This window comes from Tetrahymena thermophila (assembly GCF_000189635.1).
Source record: "Tetrahymena thermophila SB210 genomic scaffold scf_8254459, whole genome shotgun sequence".
NCBI lineage: Eukaryota > Ciliophora > Oligohymenophorea > Hymenostomatida > Tetrahymenidae > Tetrahymena > Tetrahymena thermophila.
Window position 1 is genome coordinate 1 of NW_002476236.1, and position 18,550 is coordinate 18,550.

General features: G+C 22.9%; 5 protein-coding genes across 5 annotated transcripts; 3 read left to right on the forward strand and 2 right to left on the reverse strand. All coding sequences in view use genetic code 6, as the record gives it.

Moving 5' to 3' along the window:
* Positions 1 to 658: 658 nt before the first annotated feature.
* TTHERM_00529470 (transporter family ABC domain protein) lies at positions 659 to 5,238 on the reverse strand (the record flags this gene model as incomplete). The annotated part of the gene is made up of 9 exons (XM_001032658.3): positions 659 to 1,738; positions 1,797 to 2,342; positions 2,402 to 2,998; positions 3,055 to 3,141; positions 3,197 to 3,661; positions 3,743 to 4,091; positions 4,145 to 4,827; positions 4,880 to 4,948; positions 5,008 to 5,238. The coding sequence occupies 9 exons, from the start codon at positions 5,236 to 5,238 to the stop codon at positions 659 to 661; spliced, it is 4,107 nt and encodes a 1,368-aa protein (XP_001032658.3).
* A 2,206-nt stretch (positions 5,239 to 7,444) lies between these two features.
* On the forward strand, positions 7,445 to 13,880 carry TTHERM_00529480 (zinc finger in N-recognin; the record flags this gene model as incomplete). The annotated part of the gene is made up of 7 exons (XM_001032659.2): positions 7,445 to 7,744; positions 7,896 to 8,775; positions 8,835 to 9,230; positions 9,286 to 9,804; positions 10,401 to 10,938; positions 10,999 to 11,908; positions 12,072 to 13,880. The coding sequence occupies 7 exons, from the start codon at positions 7,445 to 7,447 to the stop codon at positions 13,878 to 13,880; spliced, it is 5,352 nt and encodes a 1,783-aa protein (XP_001032659.2).
* Positions 13,881 to 14,261: 381 nt separating this feature from the next.
* Positions 14,262 to 15,116, forward strand: TTHERM_00529490 (aromatic ring-opening dioxygenase catalytic subunit LigB; the record flags this gene model as incomplete). Its single annotated transcript, XM_001032660.1, has 1 exon — positions 14,262 to 15,116. One exon carries the CDS (start codon positions 14,262 to 14,264, stop codon positions 15,114 to 15,116), a length of 855 nt encoding a protein of 284 aa, XP_001032660.1.
* Positions 15,117 to 15,543: 427 nt separating this feature from the next.
* Positions 15,544 to 16,080, reverse strand: TTHERM_00529500 (hypothetical protein; the record flags this gene model as incomplete). The annotated part of the gene is made up of 1 exon (XM_001032661.2): positions 15,544 to 16,080. The coding sequence occupies exon 1, from the start codon at positions 15,985 to 15,987 to the stop codon at positions 15,544 to 15,546; it is 444 nt and encodes a 147-aa protein (XP_001032661.1). The 5' UTR covers positions 15,988 to 16,080.
* A 1,453-nt stretch (positions 16,081 to 17,533) lies between these two features.
* On the forward strand, positions 17,534 to 18,212 carry TTHERM_00529510 (hypothetical protein; the record flags this gene model as incomplete). The annotated part of the gene is made up of 2 exons (XM_001032662.1): positions 17,534 to 17,656; positions 17,892 to 18,212. The coding sequence occupies 2 exons, from the start codon at positions 17,534 to 17,536 to the stop codon at positions 18,210 to 18,212; spliced, it is 444 nt and encodes a 147-aa protein (XP_001032662.1).
* Between the last annotated feature and the right edge of the window lie 338 nt (positions 18,213 to 18,550).

An 18,550-nucleotide genomic window follows, 5' to 3' on the forward strand; every position in this document is an offset into this window, starting at 1 on the left:
CCCCAACCCCAACCCCAACCCCAACCCCAACCCCCCAACCCCAACCCCAACCCCAACCCCAACCCCAATTTTTAACCATATTAAGATTTATTAATCAAATATTTTTGAATTAAAAACTGAGATAGGTAAGTAAAATATTTCAATGATTTTAGAAAAATTGATTTAAATTGTAAAAATATTTATTAAACTTTCTTCGAAATATAATTAAGCAAATGTTTTAAAAATGAATTATTAATATATTTTTTTATCAAATAAAAAATAATAATTAAAAATCAAATTTTAAAATGAAGCAACATACTTTGAATATACCTATTTAACTTTATTTGATGAAGATTAGTTAGGTTATTAGATTGAGGTGATGTGATATAGAATAATCTTTAAATATAGTAAAATTTTTAATAAAATTCCTTTTATTTAATTCATATATTTTTAGAAAAAGTTTAGTAATTTGAAAACTTTGTTGAAACTCATAAATTAACAAATAAAAAGCACAGAGCTTGTTAAAACAAAGAATAAAAAAATTAAAGATTTTATTTATAAAATTTCTTGAATATAACTTTAATTGATATATAAACAAAAAAAAATATATTTTATAATTATTTATTCTATAAGATTTATTTTTAGCTTTTATTCATGAATTATATAATTAAATTCAAGATCAGAAGCATAAAAATCTTTTTCTTTTCACTTTCTTTTCATTTTCTTCATCATTTTTCTTTTGTTGTTGAGAGAAATGAATGAAAATTTACTCCAATGTCATTTCAGTTAGTTAATATGAATCTATTACCATAGAATTTTAGGTAGTATTTTTCTTGTTAACTTTAGAAGAAGATGGTATTTCAATTACAACTTAATGATTTTGTTACACTGGTATGTCTGAAATCTTTACTTACTAAAGCTCATTTAGTATCATGTAAGTCTTATAGAATGAGAAGTTTTAGTATTAAATCGAAAATCCTATTTACCTTCCATCAAACTTTTAAGATACTTTACAGTTACTAATTTTACTTAACAACTAAGATTCAATATAAGAAGCACAATCTTCATTCTTACATTTGATTGTAAGTCTATAACCATCACCATACTTCTTTTTGAGGAAATTTGGACTTCCTAAGCATTAGAATTTACCATTGACCAAGATACCTATTTTAGAGCAAAGTGATTCAGCCTCTTGCATAGAATGAGTAGTCAAAACTATAGAGCTGTCTCTTACCTTCAAACTCTATTTAAGTGTATTCCATAAAAAGCGCCTTGCAATAGGATCAACTCCAGATGATGGCTCATCAAAGAATTAAAGATCTGGACCTCCGATAAGAGCTATGGTAACACAAAGCTTTCTTTTGTTACCACCACTTAAGTTACCTGCTTTTCTAGTTCTATAATCACTAAGCTACATAACTTAAATAAAATAGTCTACGCACTCTTTAAGATCTTGTCCTTTTAATCCTTTCATTCTACCAAACAGTTTTAGATGATCTTCTACTGTCAAATTTTCATATAAACTGTCAAACTAAGGACATATACCTACATCTTAATACACGTCAAGCTAGCCACTTTTTACTTCAACTCCTTTGAGTTAAACAGATCCAGAGCTTTTAGTAATGAGAGAAGTAATAATATTAAATGTAGTAGATTTACCCGCTCCGTTAGGTCCAAGTAAACCCATAACTTCACCAGAATCAACACCAAAAGAGTTATTGGAGATAGCAGTAAAAGGCTTTCCATCTGGGTAATAGGTCTAATAATTAATAAATATAATTAAATATTTTTTAAATTAAATGCTTTAAAATAAATACCTTGTAAAGTTTAGAAACTTTTATTTTATCTTTGCAGCTTGGATCAGCTACTCTTTAATCTTCTTGATGAACTTCTTCTGCCACATGCTAATCTTTTTCGATTTCTGAATAATCTTCACCTTTCATAGATTTATTAGGTAGTTACTAAATTAAAAAGTCAATCAAAATAGATAGGCAAATAAAGATTATTCCTTATACTAAGAGAATGTAAACATAAGTTTAGTAATTTCCCAAACTGCCAGGATATATTTTCATCCATGAAGGATCTTCTTAAACTTCTCCATCATAACTGGGTTAAAAGCATAATTATCCTGGTTAAACTCTCTCTTTCCATTATTTATAGGTCTCATTTGGCAATTAAGGTCCACAGTTAGGTAATTTATTTTGATATTTACTATATGCAAGTATTCCGATAGCATTAGAAGTTGATAGGAAAGGTGATAATATGTTAAGTAAATATTTAACAGCTACATAATCTTATGGTATCAATAAGAAACCAGCTAAGAAGGCGGCAAAGAAAATAAAGAAGTTGATAAATGGATAAGTCTAATTTTATTGAAATAAAATTTATTTAAAAAACTATTAAAATAAAATTAAAAATTTACTATATAAACCCATTTTGACTTAGAATAAATGAAAGAGAACAAATAAGAGAATCCAATGTAGTTGAAGATAGAAATAATCAGAATTAAAGATATTTCCCCTAAATTGTCTGTTAACACACTCAATCCAATAATCGGTACGCATAGTAGGAAAATTCCAAACATAGAAAACATAATTAAAACGTCAAAAATAAAAGATCCTAACCAATAAGGTGTGTTTCTACATCCCATAACAGTAAGGGCGTATCTAAGGCGATATTCTTTATCCATAACTGGAGAAGCAGCTATACCAGTAATAGTTAGAGTATATGACAGAATTTAGAAAGCAGCATCAGTGTTTAACATCAAAAATTTATTATCATTAATCTCTTTTGGCAAAGTAAGATTAGGCTTATATAGTTATTTACTTAGAACTACTCCTCCAATTTGAATAAGGAGAGGGAAAATAAAAGTAAAAATCATAGAAGCAGATTTCATAGATACTATAACTCTCCTCAAGAACAAAGCTAATAATTGATTGGAGAAGATAAAGACAGGATGTTTCTTTACACTTTCAGGAACTTTTATTGATTCAAAATCAGTATACTTTTCCTAATTAATCTTTAAAAATAAATATTTAAAATTAATAAAAATTATTTCCATATTAGTAAAGTTACTTTGTTTTCTCCATTTTTTTCATTGATTTCCTTATCCATACCTATGTTGACGAAGGCATCTTCTAGAGTATTAACTTCAAGAGTAATCTATTAATTTAGTAATTAATATATTAAAATTAAATTAATTGTTTAAATTGTTTACTTAAACTTCAGGAAACTTTTCTTCTAAAATTTAGAATAAATTCAACAATTCATTTTTAGCTTCAAAATTCAAATTCATTAGAACAGTACCTTTAGCGCTTTGAGGATTATATTTTGATTCAGGAATAGTATCAATAACGAGTTATTTAATTTATTGTTATTCCTCTTCATTTAAAAATACTGCTTAAACTTCATCAGGTTTTGTCTTTTTACTCAAAGTGAGATGGTAGCCTTCACAGAAATTTTTTTTGATGTATTAATTAGTACCTAAAATTAAAAGTTTTCCCTTTGACATAATTGCAGTTCTATCAGCCAATTCTTCAACTTCTTCAAGGTGATGTGTTGTAAGAATAATAGTTTTTTCAGAGTCTCTTATCTCATTAATAATTTCTCTGATCTAAATTCTACTTAGACTGTCAAGTCCACTTGAAGGTTCATCTAAGAATATGACTTTACTTCCTCCAATCTATTTTTAAATTATAATTTTTATTAAAAAATTAAGAAAAATAAAACATTTTTTTTTGTAAAATAAAGTTTTTAAAATTACGATTGACATAGCCATACTAAGCTTTCTTTTATTACCACCACTCAAAATGCCAGCTTTTTTGCCTACTTAATTTATAAGTGCGCATTTATCAATTGTGTGCTTAATATCTTCTTCTAACTCATCAAAGAATTTTCCTTTCAATTATCCCATATAGCGCAAGTGCTCTTCAATAGTAAGTTAATCGTATACAGAATCTTTTTATGTGCAAAGTCCGATATATTATCTTATATCTGAGAAATTTTTATTTAAATCCTTTCCATAATAGCTAATTTTTCCAGATGTTTTTTCAAGTAAGCCAGTCAACATAGATATAGTAGTTGTCTTACCTGCTCCATTATGTCCCAATAAACTATTTAAATATTTTTAATTTTTTATAAATTCTAAAATAAGAATTTTAATTACCAAAATATCTATTTTTCAAACAGAGTAAATGAGATATCATCTACAGCTATGAATTTACCAAATGACTTGGTAAGATTTTTAATTTAAACACTTATTTTTGCGTTTCTTGTATTCATCTTTTCATGATATTAAGCAGAGCTATTATCCTCATAATCTATGAATTCAGATTATTCATGACTATCTACTTTTGATAAATTTCTGTTAGTTTTCTTAAAAAAGTCCAAGAAGAAAAGTGGATGCTTGTGGGTTCCATACTCGGTTTTGATAACCTGATCGCAGTAAAGGTAAGCAACAAAGTAGAATACACTCATTATTGTGATAACAACTAATGCATCACCTAAAGTGAAGTAAAGTAAATTGCTGTATCCTTACCATCCAGCAGCGAGCCATGAAAGTACTAAGGCGCTTTAAGGGAAGAAGAAAGTTAATGCGTATAATGAAGAACTGTTGGTGCTAGTACTAGATCCTTCACCTACAAAGAACATTAAAGAAAAAGCTAATGATACAAGAAGATAAATTTCAGAAGCTATTCTTGGTCTTGAGAAGAAAGTAGAGAAGAAAAATGCGAAATTTATATGTATTGCTATATTGAAAAAGTACATAATAGAAGCTTAAATCCAATCGAAAGAGTCCACAGTAAGAGCTCCAGTAGCAGCAGTAGGAATTAAGTAAAATATTGTGCTCTTTTATATTAATAAAAAATTAACTTTAAAAAAAAGCTTAAAAATTGTTTACATAAAAGCCTCTTAAGTAGTAGAAAATCATCCAGCCCATATTATATGAAGAAGTCTCTAAGCCCATAATCTATTAATAAAATTTAAGATGAATAAGTAAAATTACTAAAATTTCATTAAATTTTTTACTTTTTAAATTTCTTTTTGTCTTTCTGCCTTCTCACTAACAAGAGTATAAACCAAATTTCTTGTCAAACTGATGAATGGAAAACTCACCAAGATAGGATTCAACACCATAGTAGTGTACGCTGTTACCAATCCACATACTAGTGCAGGTAGAGGGTCTATAAAAATTTCTTTAGACCTAAAATAGATTTTAAAATTTTTAAGGAGAACAATTATGATCTGCTCTGTTATCATTTTAGTTAGTTTTTTGTATTTTTATGAAATTAAATCAATTATAATTTTTTTAAATGTCATTAAAAATATAAACAAAATTTAAAGAACAAATTATTAAAATTAATTTTTTTAAATTGTAAAATTTTTGAAAAATCAAAAAGTAGATTCGACAAAATAGAAAAATTTATTTGTAGATTTGAGTAATTTTTCTTTGAAAGCAATTAAATTTAAAACATATTTTATCAGAAATTAAATTAAATTTTTGTAATAATATATTATCCATCTAACTTATTTCAATAAAATATTTTTTGTCTTCTTACAACTTAATAATACATTATGAGCGTAAAATATTCATTTTTTATAAATTAATATTTGATTCATTTGATATTTCTTTTAGATTATCTTAATTAGGGAGATATTAGATAACTCTAATCTTTAGCTTAGGCAATCATCAGCAACTCGCTAATGTCTAATTATATTTTTTGAAATTAAGTTAAATGCCACAAAATTTAAATTAATTTTGCTGACGCTTTATAAAAATATAAGAAATGTTAGAACTAATAATTTACTAAAGAATATTCCTTTACAAAAATTTATAAGTAAATAAAAATTATTAAAATAGATATTGATTAAATTTTTAAATTATAAATTTGAATTTTAAACAGATTTTATCCAAAGCTGAGTACAGTTTTTTTAATTTTTATCAAATAAAGTAACTTATACTTTTCTTAATGTATTAAATTATATCGCTTTAAAAAAGCTGAATTTCTCTTTTAGATAAGATAGATAAGATAATCAAAATTCAATTAAATTTACAAATTTATTTTTTTATTATTTAAATTTATACCATAATTTGATATTTTTTTGATGTTTAAAAAGATTATAAGAAAAAATTAAAAAAATAAAGATTTACTTATCTTATAAAATAGCCTTTTTAGCAGAACTCTTCTAAAAATTATTATAAACTTTATTTTAATTACCATTTTGCTGATTTTTCTGATTGAAAAGTAAACTTAATAAAATTATATACTGATAAAAAATAGCTTCCCTTATTTTTGGAGTATTTATCTTAATAAAAGAAGTTAAAGAAATATTTATTAAAAAAATATATTTTTTGATATTAAATAAATAAGCATTAAAAAAAATATGAGTTTTTATGAAAGTAATCTATTAAGTTAAAAAATTTGATATTTATTTTTAAGAATTCAGAAAATAGATTATGATTCTCAAAATTGTTAAAAATGTGAGCTGTATATACAAATTAAAATAAAGGTTTTTGGATGAATAATAAAGATTAGTTGATATTAAATCTGTACTTTGTGATTGAAAAATTTTTCTATATTATTTTCATTTATATTTATTTTATCTTAGAGAACTTAATATACTTTGCTGATATACATAATGTTTGTAATAATATAATCAAACCTAAATACAAATTGTTTTTAAATAACAATTCTATTTTTATTGCTTAAATGTTAAATAATAATCAATTACTTAAATTTAAAAAATTGTTTAGCATTTTGAGCAGTTTTACTTTGAAAAATAAAGGTTTTTTTAAAAATAAAACTTTTTCATGATATTTTAGTACACACCTAAATTTATTTATTTATTAATTAATATATTCCTATAAATCCTTCTATATTTTCAGCTACTTAAATATTATATTTTTTTATTTTACACTTCTATTTTGTTAATTGATGGATGTAAATAAAATTTATATATATTTTCAATACTAAACTTTTTTTGAAAATATTTACAAAATTCTTCTTTATTTTTTATTGATGTTATTCATATTTTTAAAAGTTGAATTCTTCAATCGCTAAATGTTTTGTGAAAATATTTTACACACAAAATAATATATTTGAAATAAATTTGCTTTAATTTAATATTTTTGGATAACAAAATAATTAACATCTATAAAAGCTTAATTTTTAGATATGAATTTTATATGAAATATTATAATACAGACATTTTAAAATATAGAAAAATAAAAAATATAAATATTTTATATTATTTTAATTTAAAAGTAATAACATTTTATTAAATTATGGATTTTGGTTGATTTTTAAATTAGATTTTCGATTATGATACTTACTTATCTTATATTTGATTATTTTATTTATCAGAACCAACTTTTTTATTTAAAAAAACATAGAAAAAAATAAGTAATATCTTTAAATTTGTTATCAGAAAAAGTAATTTATAGAATCGAATACTTATTTTATTAATGGAGTTAGAAAAAAACTAAGATTTAAACAATAGTGATGTCAATGAGAAAAGTTTTCTCTCAAAACAGCTTGAGGTTTATAAAAAGATATATATAGGAGTGGAGTAAGATGAAATAGAGAAATAAATACAAATATACAAGTAGATGGCATCATTTTAGTGCGCAGCTCCTATTAAAAAAGAAGAAGTTTACTTTAAATGCTTAGATTGCTCTACATAGCCTACTCATTGCATTTGCGAAAGTTGTTTTTTTGCTGGAGATCATGAAAATCATAGCTTTTTATACTTTAACAAGCTAACTGTAGAATTTTTTATTTTAATTTGCAAAATAAATATTAAAAATTTTGATCCTTGTAGAGATAGATATCATTCATTCATTATTTAAATAAATAAATATTTAAAAAAGATTTTCTGAACAAACAAAATGATTGTTTAAATTATTTTTTATTTAGGGTGGAACATGTGATTGCGGTGATCCTAATCTTTCATAGCTCCTTTTGTGCAAAAAGCACTAGAAAACTAGCTTAGAAGATAAAATAAAATATGAACACGTAGTTAAACAAGAGTACAAGAACATGATAAAGGAATATTTCTAATTATAATTTGTATCTATTTTTAAGAAAATTGAATAGCGTTGCTGTGAAAAAGATATGTCATAAATATCAAGTGAAAGCGAAATAAATGAATTTTAAAATTTGATTGATGAAATAAAAGTATTTATTTCTGAAAATGCAAGTGGAACTCTCATTTTATCTAAAGTATTAATGGAACCAATACCTTCTTTTATTTGCAATCATGCATGTGACTCAATAGATGAAAGCTAAGAGCATTTTTAAATTATCAGTAAAGCTAAAATAGAAGATCATCAGTGCAAATGTTCTATTTTAAAAAATATTTTTAGATATATTAAGTTTTATGGAACGAAATTAGAATATGAAATAGAACTTACTTTAAATCATTTCTTTATTAACTAAGATTTTAAATTATATTTAATATAAGTATTTTGTGAGATGTTTAACTTTATGCTTTTAAACTACTCTGAAGAATCAAAGTTATATCGTCTTTTTTATCAGTTCAATAGCACAACTTGTTATGAAACGTTCTTACAAAACACTTATAAGAGAGGGTATTTATTCAATTCACTAAAAAAGCTTTAAGTTTATACATTGCCATAGGATTATAAAGATGCTAGATAAAAATACTTCTTTTTCTATTTTCTTCTATACTTTTTTACATCTAATGATTAAAATCCAATAACTTGGTAGAATAATATCCAATGTGCAGTTTAAATTATTAAATCAATTTGCTAAAATGGAAAATGCTAAAATTTTGGTAAATCATTTGTCTGAAAAGAATTTGTGTTAATTTTATTTTTTAAATATTTGTATTAGGCGCTCATTTCATAATGACTCGTTTAATTTAAGACTACTTGTTCTTACAAGTAGTATAAGAGGCCTTCAAGTCTTTACATGATATGCCAGAAGAATCAAAGATGTAATTCTAAGGTTAAGTTCTTATTGCCATGCTTGAACTTATTGAAGAGTTTTAAAAATAGGATTAACAACATTAGGAAAGAATAGAATGTTACAAAAAATGCATAGTTTTAGAAGACGAAATAATAGATTTAGTAGAGCAAAAGTTATAGATAATAAAAAAAGAAGATTTTGAATAGTATTAGCTAAAAATTTTTAAAGGCTTAGAGAATATGAGGTTACAATAAATAAATATTTATTATTCTTGTTTATAAGAATTAAAAATATATTTAGAAGCTGTGCAGGAAAGCTAAGGTAGACACATATTTTTAGTTTTTTGCATTAAATTAAATATAAAATTAAATAAAAGATTAAACAAACGATTAAGAGTAGGAAGCAGATATGTAACAAAGTGATTAAAGCGATAAAATCGAAGAAGATAGTGATTCTGAGTCAATAGATGAGATTAATGTAGAATTAATAAGAGTGCATAATTTATTCTTTCAAAGAAATAGTGACAAAAATTAAAATTCATAAAACCAATTATTATTCTCTACATTCTACACGGTTAATCAAAAATAAAGTGCATCATTCAATAAATTTACTTCAAAAATTGAATTTTATGAAAAAGAGTAGTGTCCACTTTTTAATAATAAATATAGAGTTATAGGGTTGATATTTGCTTAAATCTGCATACAAAGTGAATCTATTGAATAAGCAAAATAAAAAATACTCAATTTAGTATAAACATATGGCAGCTAGAATCAAATAGCTAGTTTTTAGAACAGTCTTTTATTTATTTTAAAGCAACTTTCAGAGTGTTTTGAATATGTAAGGCATCATGATGAAAAAATAATGGGCTATAATGATTATCAGGCATTATATAATGGTAATATTTTACTATTTAAAAATATTTTATTTTATATTTATTAATAACTAAATTACAATATTCATTTTTAATTTAAATTTGAGTTTAGTTAAAACCTTCCAAATTCAAATTGAATTTATTCACAAAAAGATTTATAAATAGTGAGCTAATAGAAATATTATAATTGATATTAGACTTTCTTCAAAAGTGAAAAAATAAGAAGAAAATAGTTTTTTGAAGATTTTTTATCTTCGTATTTTATAAATATGATTGTTTTTTAATAATTCATAATTTAATGAATAAAAAAAACCTAACTTCAATAGAATAAACATTATTTATAAAACATAAAATTGAAATAAAATTATTTATATTTTTAATAAACATAAATAAATAAAATATCAAGAATTGAGTATAATCTAATTGGTTTTTTTTTTTATTTATTTTTTGAATCTAAGCATTAAAAAAAATTAATTTTTACTTTATTTAAATTACAAGTTAATTTCCTAATTCCTAAGAAACTTGAATTTAAAAATAATAATTTCAAATTAAGTATTAAAAATTTTTAACTGATTACAACTATAAAAGTAACACTAATTTATAATACTCTAATGAAATAGAATTACCAGGAAATAACGCAGATAAGGTGCCTATAGAAAAATATTACATGAATCCAGATTATAACTTATATGATAATGACATAATGACAATGTAGACTATTTTAATATTAGTCGATCCTAAATTATACGCTTAAAGTATGCTTGAAGGAATGAAAATTTCACCAGAAGATCAAATTATAAGGTTTGATGAGCATAGAGGACCATTTGATTAAGATTTGGATTAACTTTTAATATATTTTAAGAGTTTAAAAGAGCAGTCATTAGACGGAAAATAGCCTTTAATCATCAAATAAATAAAAAATTTCTTGAAAGTTATCTTGATGGTAGGTATAGATACAAATAGTTAACTGAATTGCCTTCATATTTACAAAGATATTTTTGTGAAATGGATGAAGCCTTATTTGAAGAATGCTTTAAATATCTGCTTCAATTTCAATAAAAAGTAAACATTTCAAACTTTAAAAGAGCAATTAACAAATTTAAAGATTAACAAATAAGTCCCTGTTAAGTATAGCATTCTAAGCATCGTTAAGTTACAGTAAATTTTAATTTTATTTAATTTTATATTAGTTTCATTTTCTATAATTTTAATTTAAAGAGGAGACTATTTCGAGAGACTTCCAAATTTAAAGTTCGTATTTGAGCCTTTTGATTTTTTGAGAGATAAGAAACTTCATAATGAGTATTATCAGCTCTTAAAGGAATAGTACACAAACAATTAAGAAATCGATTATATTCTAGGAAATTAATTCGAAACATTAGTAGTTGAAAGTTAGTTTGTCAAAGAAATATTCGATAATATTTGTTAAAGTGATGAGATACTTTGTATAGTATACAAAATTTTAACCTCAATCGAAACTATTACTTATGAAAGGATGTTCTAGGAATTAATTTAGTACTCATTAAAGTATATCTACTGTTATTTGTACATAAATAAAATTAATCATAGTAGCGCAATTAGAAGTTAGAGAATCATTTATTTAGCTCAAGACTAAAATTTAATAAAAAACCTATAGATTTTAAAAGAAGAGAAAGAGCTTTTTAAAACTATTGATAAAATAGAGTTTTTGATTAAAGAATTAAGGTAATTAATTCAGATAGAGCAGATTGGATAGATTACTAGTAAAGATCTTGAATTTAATAATTCGAATAGCACTAAAGAAGAAGATGACAGAACGATATTTAAAAAAAGAGCTAAAGAAGCTCAATAAAGATAACTTTTAATTATGAAGTAAAAAACAGAGAGATTTAAGGAAAATAATTTAAATGAAGTAGAGAATAGCATAAGTATCGAATATGAAAAGGCTAAGCATGTTTGCATGTACTGTTAAGATCCTCACAGCAATGAATTACAAGTCATTTAGGCATACATAGAAAAAGACAATCTTGATCAATTTACTAATAAATAATTTAAAATTCCATATGACAACAAATCTCGCTACATAATACAAAGTTGCTAGCATACTTCACATTATGATTGCAGAGACAAAGCAAAACTAACACAAAGGGTAAGCTTTAAACATATATTCAATATATTTTAATAACTATCAAATATATGAAATAAAGAATTTTTTTCCCAATTAATTAATTACTTCCATTTATTTCTTAATTCTTTAAAACGCAAATAAATTTATTTAAGTCAATATTTCTTAATTTTAAATTAAATTTTAGTATAAATTAGGCGCATTAGTGCCAAATGGGACACGTAGAAAGGTAGAGGGATTCTGCTTGCAATGCAGATTTTTATTTAATATTGGTATACCATTTATCGAGCAATACCTGAAAAAGACTCTTACTAATGAAAGTGAATAATATCCTATCGCTTTCGAATCAAAAAGTCATTTCTGCGATATAGAACAACTTAAAAGCAAGTTTTAAAAGTAAATTAATTTGGGAGATTCTTAAAAAGAATTAACTTCCGATAATGTATAGAATAGTATATTACTTTTTTTAAATAATTTGTTCATTAATTTCGATGAATAGGATGATTTCAGCAAAATTAAGATTTTGATGGAAAGTTTAATTTTTAATCTCTAATAAGTATTTGAGCAAGGTATGGATATCTTCTTTAAAAAGAAAAAACTTATTAGCTCAAACATATACTTATGCGCAAAGTATTTTATTTAAAATACTCTCGGAAAAGACTTTTTTGAAGCTTGTTAGTAAAGTTTAAAATAGATAATTGATTAAAACTGGTCAATTTTAACCTGCTAGCTAACATTTATAGATAGATTCATTACCAATCAATAAAATCAAAAAACTAATTGCTTCTCTGATTTATCTGATATCTATCTATAAACTTGTTTCTGTATAGCTATCTCTGAAAAAAATGATTATGAAGCAGCGGTTAAAATTTGCTTATTAAGTGAAATTGTATTCTTCAATATTGTTTCTATTAATTCACGCATTCTAACTCTAAAGTCATTTACTGAAAATGAAATCTCCCACAATGAGATGCTAGAAATACACGAAAATCAAAATGTTTAAGACTAGTTGCAAACTAAACTAGCTGACAACAATAAATCTCTTCATATCTAATAAAATAATATGAGTACTTAATATCATAATAACGATACTTAAGGAAAATAACTTCATTCTCTCTAATTAGTAGATCAGTATTTAAAGAATGAAGAATATATGAGTTCTTTAATGGGGTATATTTAACCTTGGAGTAATTTAATAACAAGCACTTTACTGACACTTTATTATGTGAAAGGTGACGATGATCTTGAAGATTTAATACTCTCTGATAGCCGCTAAGTTGATGTTGATGCACAAATTTATTAAAAGCAATGCGTTATGTTTAAATTTTTAAAGATAAAAAGTGAAATGTTAGTATCAGGAATTTACGCATTTGACTTATTTATAAAATAATCAAACAAAAACTATCAAATTGAAATAGAAAATTCACCAAGCAGGCTACTACAGAATATATAATACTATGAATCAATAAAATATAATTTAACAGAGTTAGGAATAGATTTTAAAGAAAATCACTCAAAGTTTTTTAATAAAAGATGCAGCCGTTGCAACTCATACCCTCATGCAGCTAAGTCTGATTTATGTGTTTGTTTAATTTGTGGAATTTAAATATGCAGTATAACATGTGAAAAAAAAAATATTTTTTCAAAAGATAATGAGACATTAATGAGGACACATGTTGGAAACTTAAATACTCATGCATTAGATTGTCATGAAGGAAAAACAATATTTTTTAATATTCTTGAAAATACTTTGATTTTAATTGATAGTCCTATGACTATAGAATACGATCACCTATATTTCGATTTAATTAAATAGCCTATGAAGATCGATATTATGGATTATTCTTCTGCTAAAAATTGGGGGGAATACAGTCTTGATAAATAGAAGCTTTAATTTTACTAAAGCATGATAATTCAAAGATAGATACCAAATAAAATTAGATCAATAATATAATCATCTACTTAAATTATAGAATGCAAACACAATATTTTATGAAAAAAATAAATAAATTACTCAAATAATAACAAAAAAAAACACTATTATTTATTTAAGTATTTGTGCATATTTATTTTAATTGATTTCTATAATTGAGCACTCATTATTTATAAATTATTTTTTATTTTTAGAAAAAATTCTTTACTGTATCAATTTAAAAAAAGCTTTATTAAAATTTTTTAATTTAAATAATAATTGTAAATTAATAAAATTTTTACCATAAAAAACTTAATCTTTATTTAATGTGAGATTTTAAAACAAATTTATTTGATAAATAATAATCACAGTAACAAAGTGTTAATACTAACTAACTTCTACTATTAAACCATATTTAAACAAATTGATTTTTTATAGGTAACTAATATTTAAATTCAATTTTAAATGTACAACAAAAATAAACAAAATGATAGATCCATCCCAGTATTATTTATAAGTTATGGCTATGTTCCTTTATATTAAAATCATAAACTAGCTCCAGAATTTATTTAAAATTTGCAAATGATAGGTAGCTATTTGAGAAATTACTATAAAATCAACAATATTATAGCTATATCTGCTCATAAATGTCTTAAGGGAACCTTCCTAGTTAGCTAATCGGATTAGCTGAAGATATCGCATGACCATCCATTTGAATTTTATTATGATATTGAAAAGATTATAAAGAGTAGTTCGTAAATATCATCTCTAGTTATTAACTTGTTAAGAGCTTATTAAATAGATGCATAACCAGATTAAAGTGGAACAATAGATAGCAGCATATGGGGGCCTCTTTAAATTATGTTCCCTGATCTTGATTACCCAGTAGTTTCTATTTCAGTTAATAAAAATTATGATCCAGAAACTCACTTGAATATTGGGAAATTATTGGAAGAATATAAATCTAAGGGATCTTTAATAATTTGTTTTGGAGGAATTACACAGAATATTCACTAATTTTATGAAGCCTTAGTGGATGAAAAAAAAGTTAAAGAACCATTAGCTTACAATTAGTTTGACGGTTGGTGTAAAAAAGTAATAGAAACTATGAAAGGAAAAGATCGATAAGCTAAAATTATGGAATACTTTAAACATCCACATTTCAACAAAGTCCACCCTACTTAAGAACACTTTATGCCTGTTTTAGTTGCAATAGGGGCTTCTGGTTCTTGCCCTGGAAAAGCCTTTCATTAATAAATGTTTAAAAAGTGCATGAGTCTATCTAGCTATATTTTTGAAGAAGTTGTATATTCTTCATGAAATTAATAATAAATATTTAATTTATTAGTAAATTATACAAAAGTTATATAAAATTATATCTTTTTTATTTAGAGTTAATAAAAATAATATAATTATTTTAAAGTATTTACAAATAAATTGGTATTAGCTTTTTGAGATGAAGTATGTATACATAATATATGTAATTTAAACATAACTGAATTTCCAATTCCGCTTACTGCATTAATTTTTTAAAATTGTTAAGTTAATTAAGAAATTAATGGTTAATACATACATAACACCTGATTACAAAAATAAAAATCAATTATAATTAAAACATAATTTGATTTTAAAATCAATTATTTTTTTTTGATTGAATTATTATCTAATTACATTATTTAATTGAAAGATTGTTCATATAGTTTTTGAAATTAACATTTTTTTATTTATTTATTTATTTAGATATATCTCATTCTTCAATGACTGAATTAAAATATTAATAAAGTTCCTTACGAACAGAGTCCATGTTATCGATTAACTTTTTATTTAGAGAATAATTATTATTAACCTATTATTTAGATTGCTAGATAAACATATTTATTATTTAGTTTTTATCAGAGAACTATAACTTAAATTTTAGAAGCTTTTAAATTGATATTTCAAAAAAATGATTATCTTGAGGATTCAAGTTTTATTTGCCACTTAACTTGCGTCTTTAGTGTAATAAGAAATCAGCATCTTCTTTCATATTACTAAATTCGAGATCTTTACATGAAATGTTAAAGTGATTATATATTTATTCACGATATTTTTAAATATCTATCTTTTATTTATTTAAATCTTCTTTGATCTAAAAGCAGATAATTTTTAATTGAGAAATAACACTCTTCAAATTTTAGTTATATATGCCCATTTATTTGATTTTTTTATTTTATTTTGATTCTATCAATTCTATATTTTTAATTTGAATTATTTTTTTATGGAATAAATTTTACTTTTTTTAATTAACAACAAGCTTTTATTAATTCAGTTCACTCTTATAACTTTAATTTATTAAAAATAGGGGATATTTAATTACTATTTCTATGCACCTTACATCCTATTTATTAACAAATCTGCTTGTTCGAGTGATTACTTTTAATTCCATAATATTAAGAATAACTTGTAAGTGGATTGTATACCAATTTCCAAATAAACCACAAACTTTAGAATAATAATAAATATTTACTAATACTAGCTCAGATAAAAATTGGAAAAATATTTCCTATAAATATATTACATTTTTATAATTCCTTTTTATTAATAAGCCTCTCCGTATAATTATTTTATTAAATTTCTTTAGAAACTAATTAGTAAGTTAATTTATAATAAATTTTTCATCAAATATTAAATTTATTACTTTATTTAGTATAAATCATCTAAGTAAAATCTTTGAGATTCAGGCTAATATCTTAACATTAATTCATATATTTTATAGTCTATCATTTTTTAAGTTTTTTAATTTATTAATATAAATATAATAAATTTTTATACAAACATTAATTTTCATTTTATTTTTTTAACAAAAATAAATGATAATAAGCTTAATAATTTATATTATTAATTAAATAGCTTTTATACGAATTCTATTTTTTTTATCAAACTTCTTGATAATTAAGTAAGCTAGTATTTAGCATATTAAATAATCAATAGTTGTATGAAATACCAAATTTAAAAAATTGAGTTTGCAAAAGTTCAATTTGTAAAAAAATAAAAAATAAAATAAATATTATTAATAATAAATAAATAAATAAATAAACTATTTAGCTCAAATAAAATTAATCTAAATGTAAAAAATAGTTAATTGAAGTAAAAAATTAAATATTTTGAATCAATTTTATTTTTTAGAAATAATGAAATTTTTTAGTATTTTGGTTAAGGTTTTTAATATTTAATAACTATTATAGTTATTAAAGAAAGCTTACTACTATTTAATTTCATAAAATAAATATATCAATAAAACAAAAAGTTAATTGACTAAAATTAACATAATTTTTTATTGCTAATTTTTTTGGAAAAAAAAGTGTTAATTAATTAGTTAGTTAATAAAATTAATTTTTAAAAGGATTTATTATTAAAAACATTAAAATTAATTAAATATTTGTTAAATAAATGAATTTCTATTAGTTGAATATTAATATATTCAGTGATTAAAAAATAAATAGTTATTTTAATTACTTTTGAAAATATTTAAAGTTTTACAATAGTTAATTGAATTATAAATTTTAATATTTTAATTTTAGTGAATATACACATAAAAAAAACAACAGAAATTGATAATAATAATAATTAATAAAATATAATTGTTATCTTATATTCATTTAAATCATTAGTGATTAATTAGCATTACAAATTTATTATAAAAAGTAGATACTATTTTTTTCGTTAACAAAAGATATAAAATTGACTTAGTAAAGTAAATGGCTGATTACGATAATTAATATGATCATTATGATATGACTGAAGTAATGAGGCAGTAAAATTAAGCTGAGTTAGAGCTTTCAGCAAAATTACCTATTAAAAATCATCTAGAGAGACTTGATGTAACTAAATTAATCATTCATTATTTCACATATATTTAACATTCTCCATAAAAGCAAAGTCAACTTTCCCAATAGAAAAAGAAAAAAGTTGAGTTAAGTTATAATTTGTTTCATTTAAATTGTAAAGTTGTTGAAATTCAATAAATTTTAAGAAATAATTTCATAATGATTGAGAGATAAAAATTTTACATTTTAAAGTTGAACATAATTAATTGTAATTTATTATTTGTTTTAGATGACTTTAGAAAATCTGCTTAAAGATTTAGAAGATAGTAAAAAAGACCTCTAGTCGTTAAGAAATGATGTAGTAAGTTTAGGACATTTAAATAATGATTAATGCTCTGAATTAAGTAGATTTGTTATGGATGAAACTCTTAGATTAGCTAAAGATTTTAGAAAATTAACAAATATCGAACAAGATGAGTGCACCTATTTAAAGTAATAAGTAAATTAGCTTACTTAGGATAGAATCCGCCTTCAATAGAACACTTTAGTGTTAGAAAATAGAGTAAATGAAACTGAAAAAGATGTAGGCTTTAGACATATGTACGATTGAATTAATATTTATTTTTTTTGTTATGTATATATAGTAATATTAAGATAGTTTACAATGTAGTTAAAAATTATGCATTATTTATTTATTTATCTTCAAATTTCAAAAAAGCAGTTTTAACTATTTAAAATAATTTTGCTTAAAAAACCATTTTATTTTTTACTTTTGAATTAGAATGAAAATTTCAACGAAAGATAAAAATAATAACCAACATTTATAAAATCTATACTTTTAAACCAAATTTACACAAAGTAAAATTATAGATTAAATTAAATTATATACTTTCAACACTAATTTAAAACTTCAGAAGAACATAAATGGCAATAAGTTCAAAATATTAT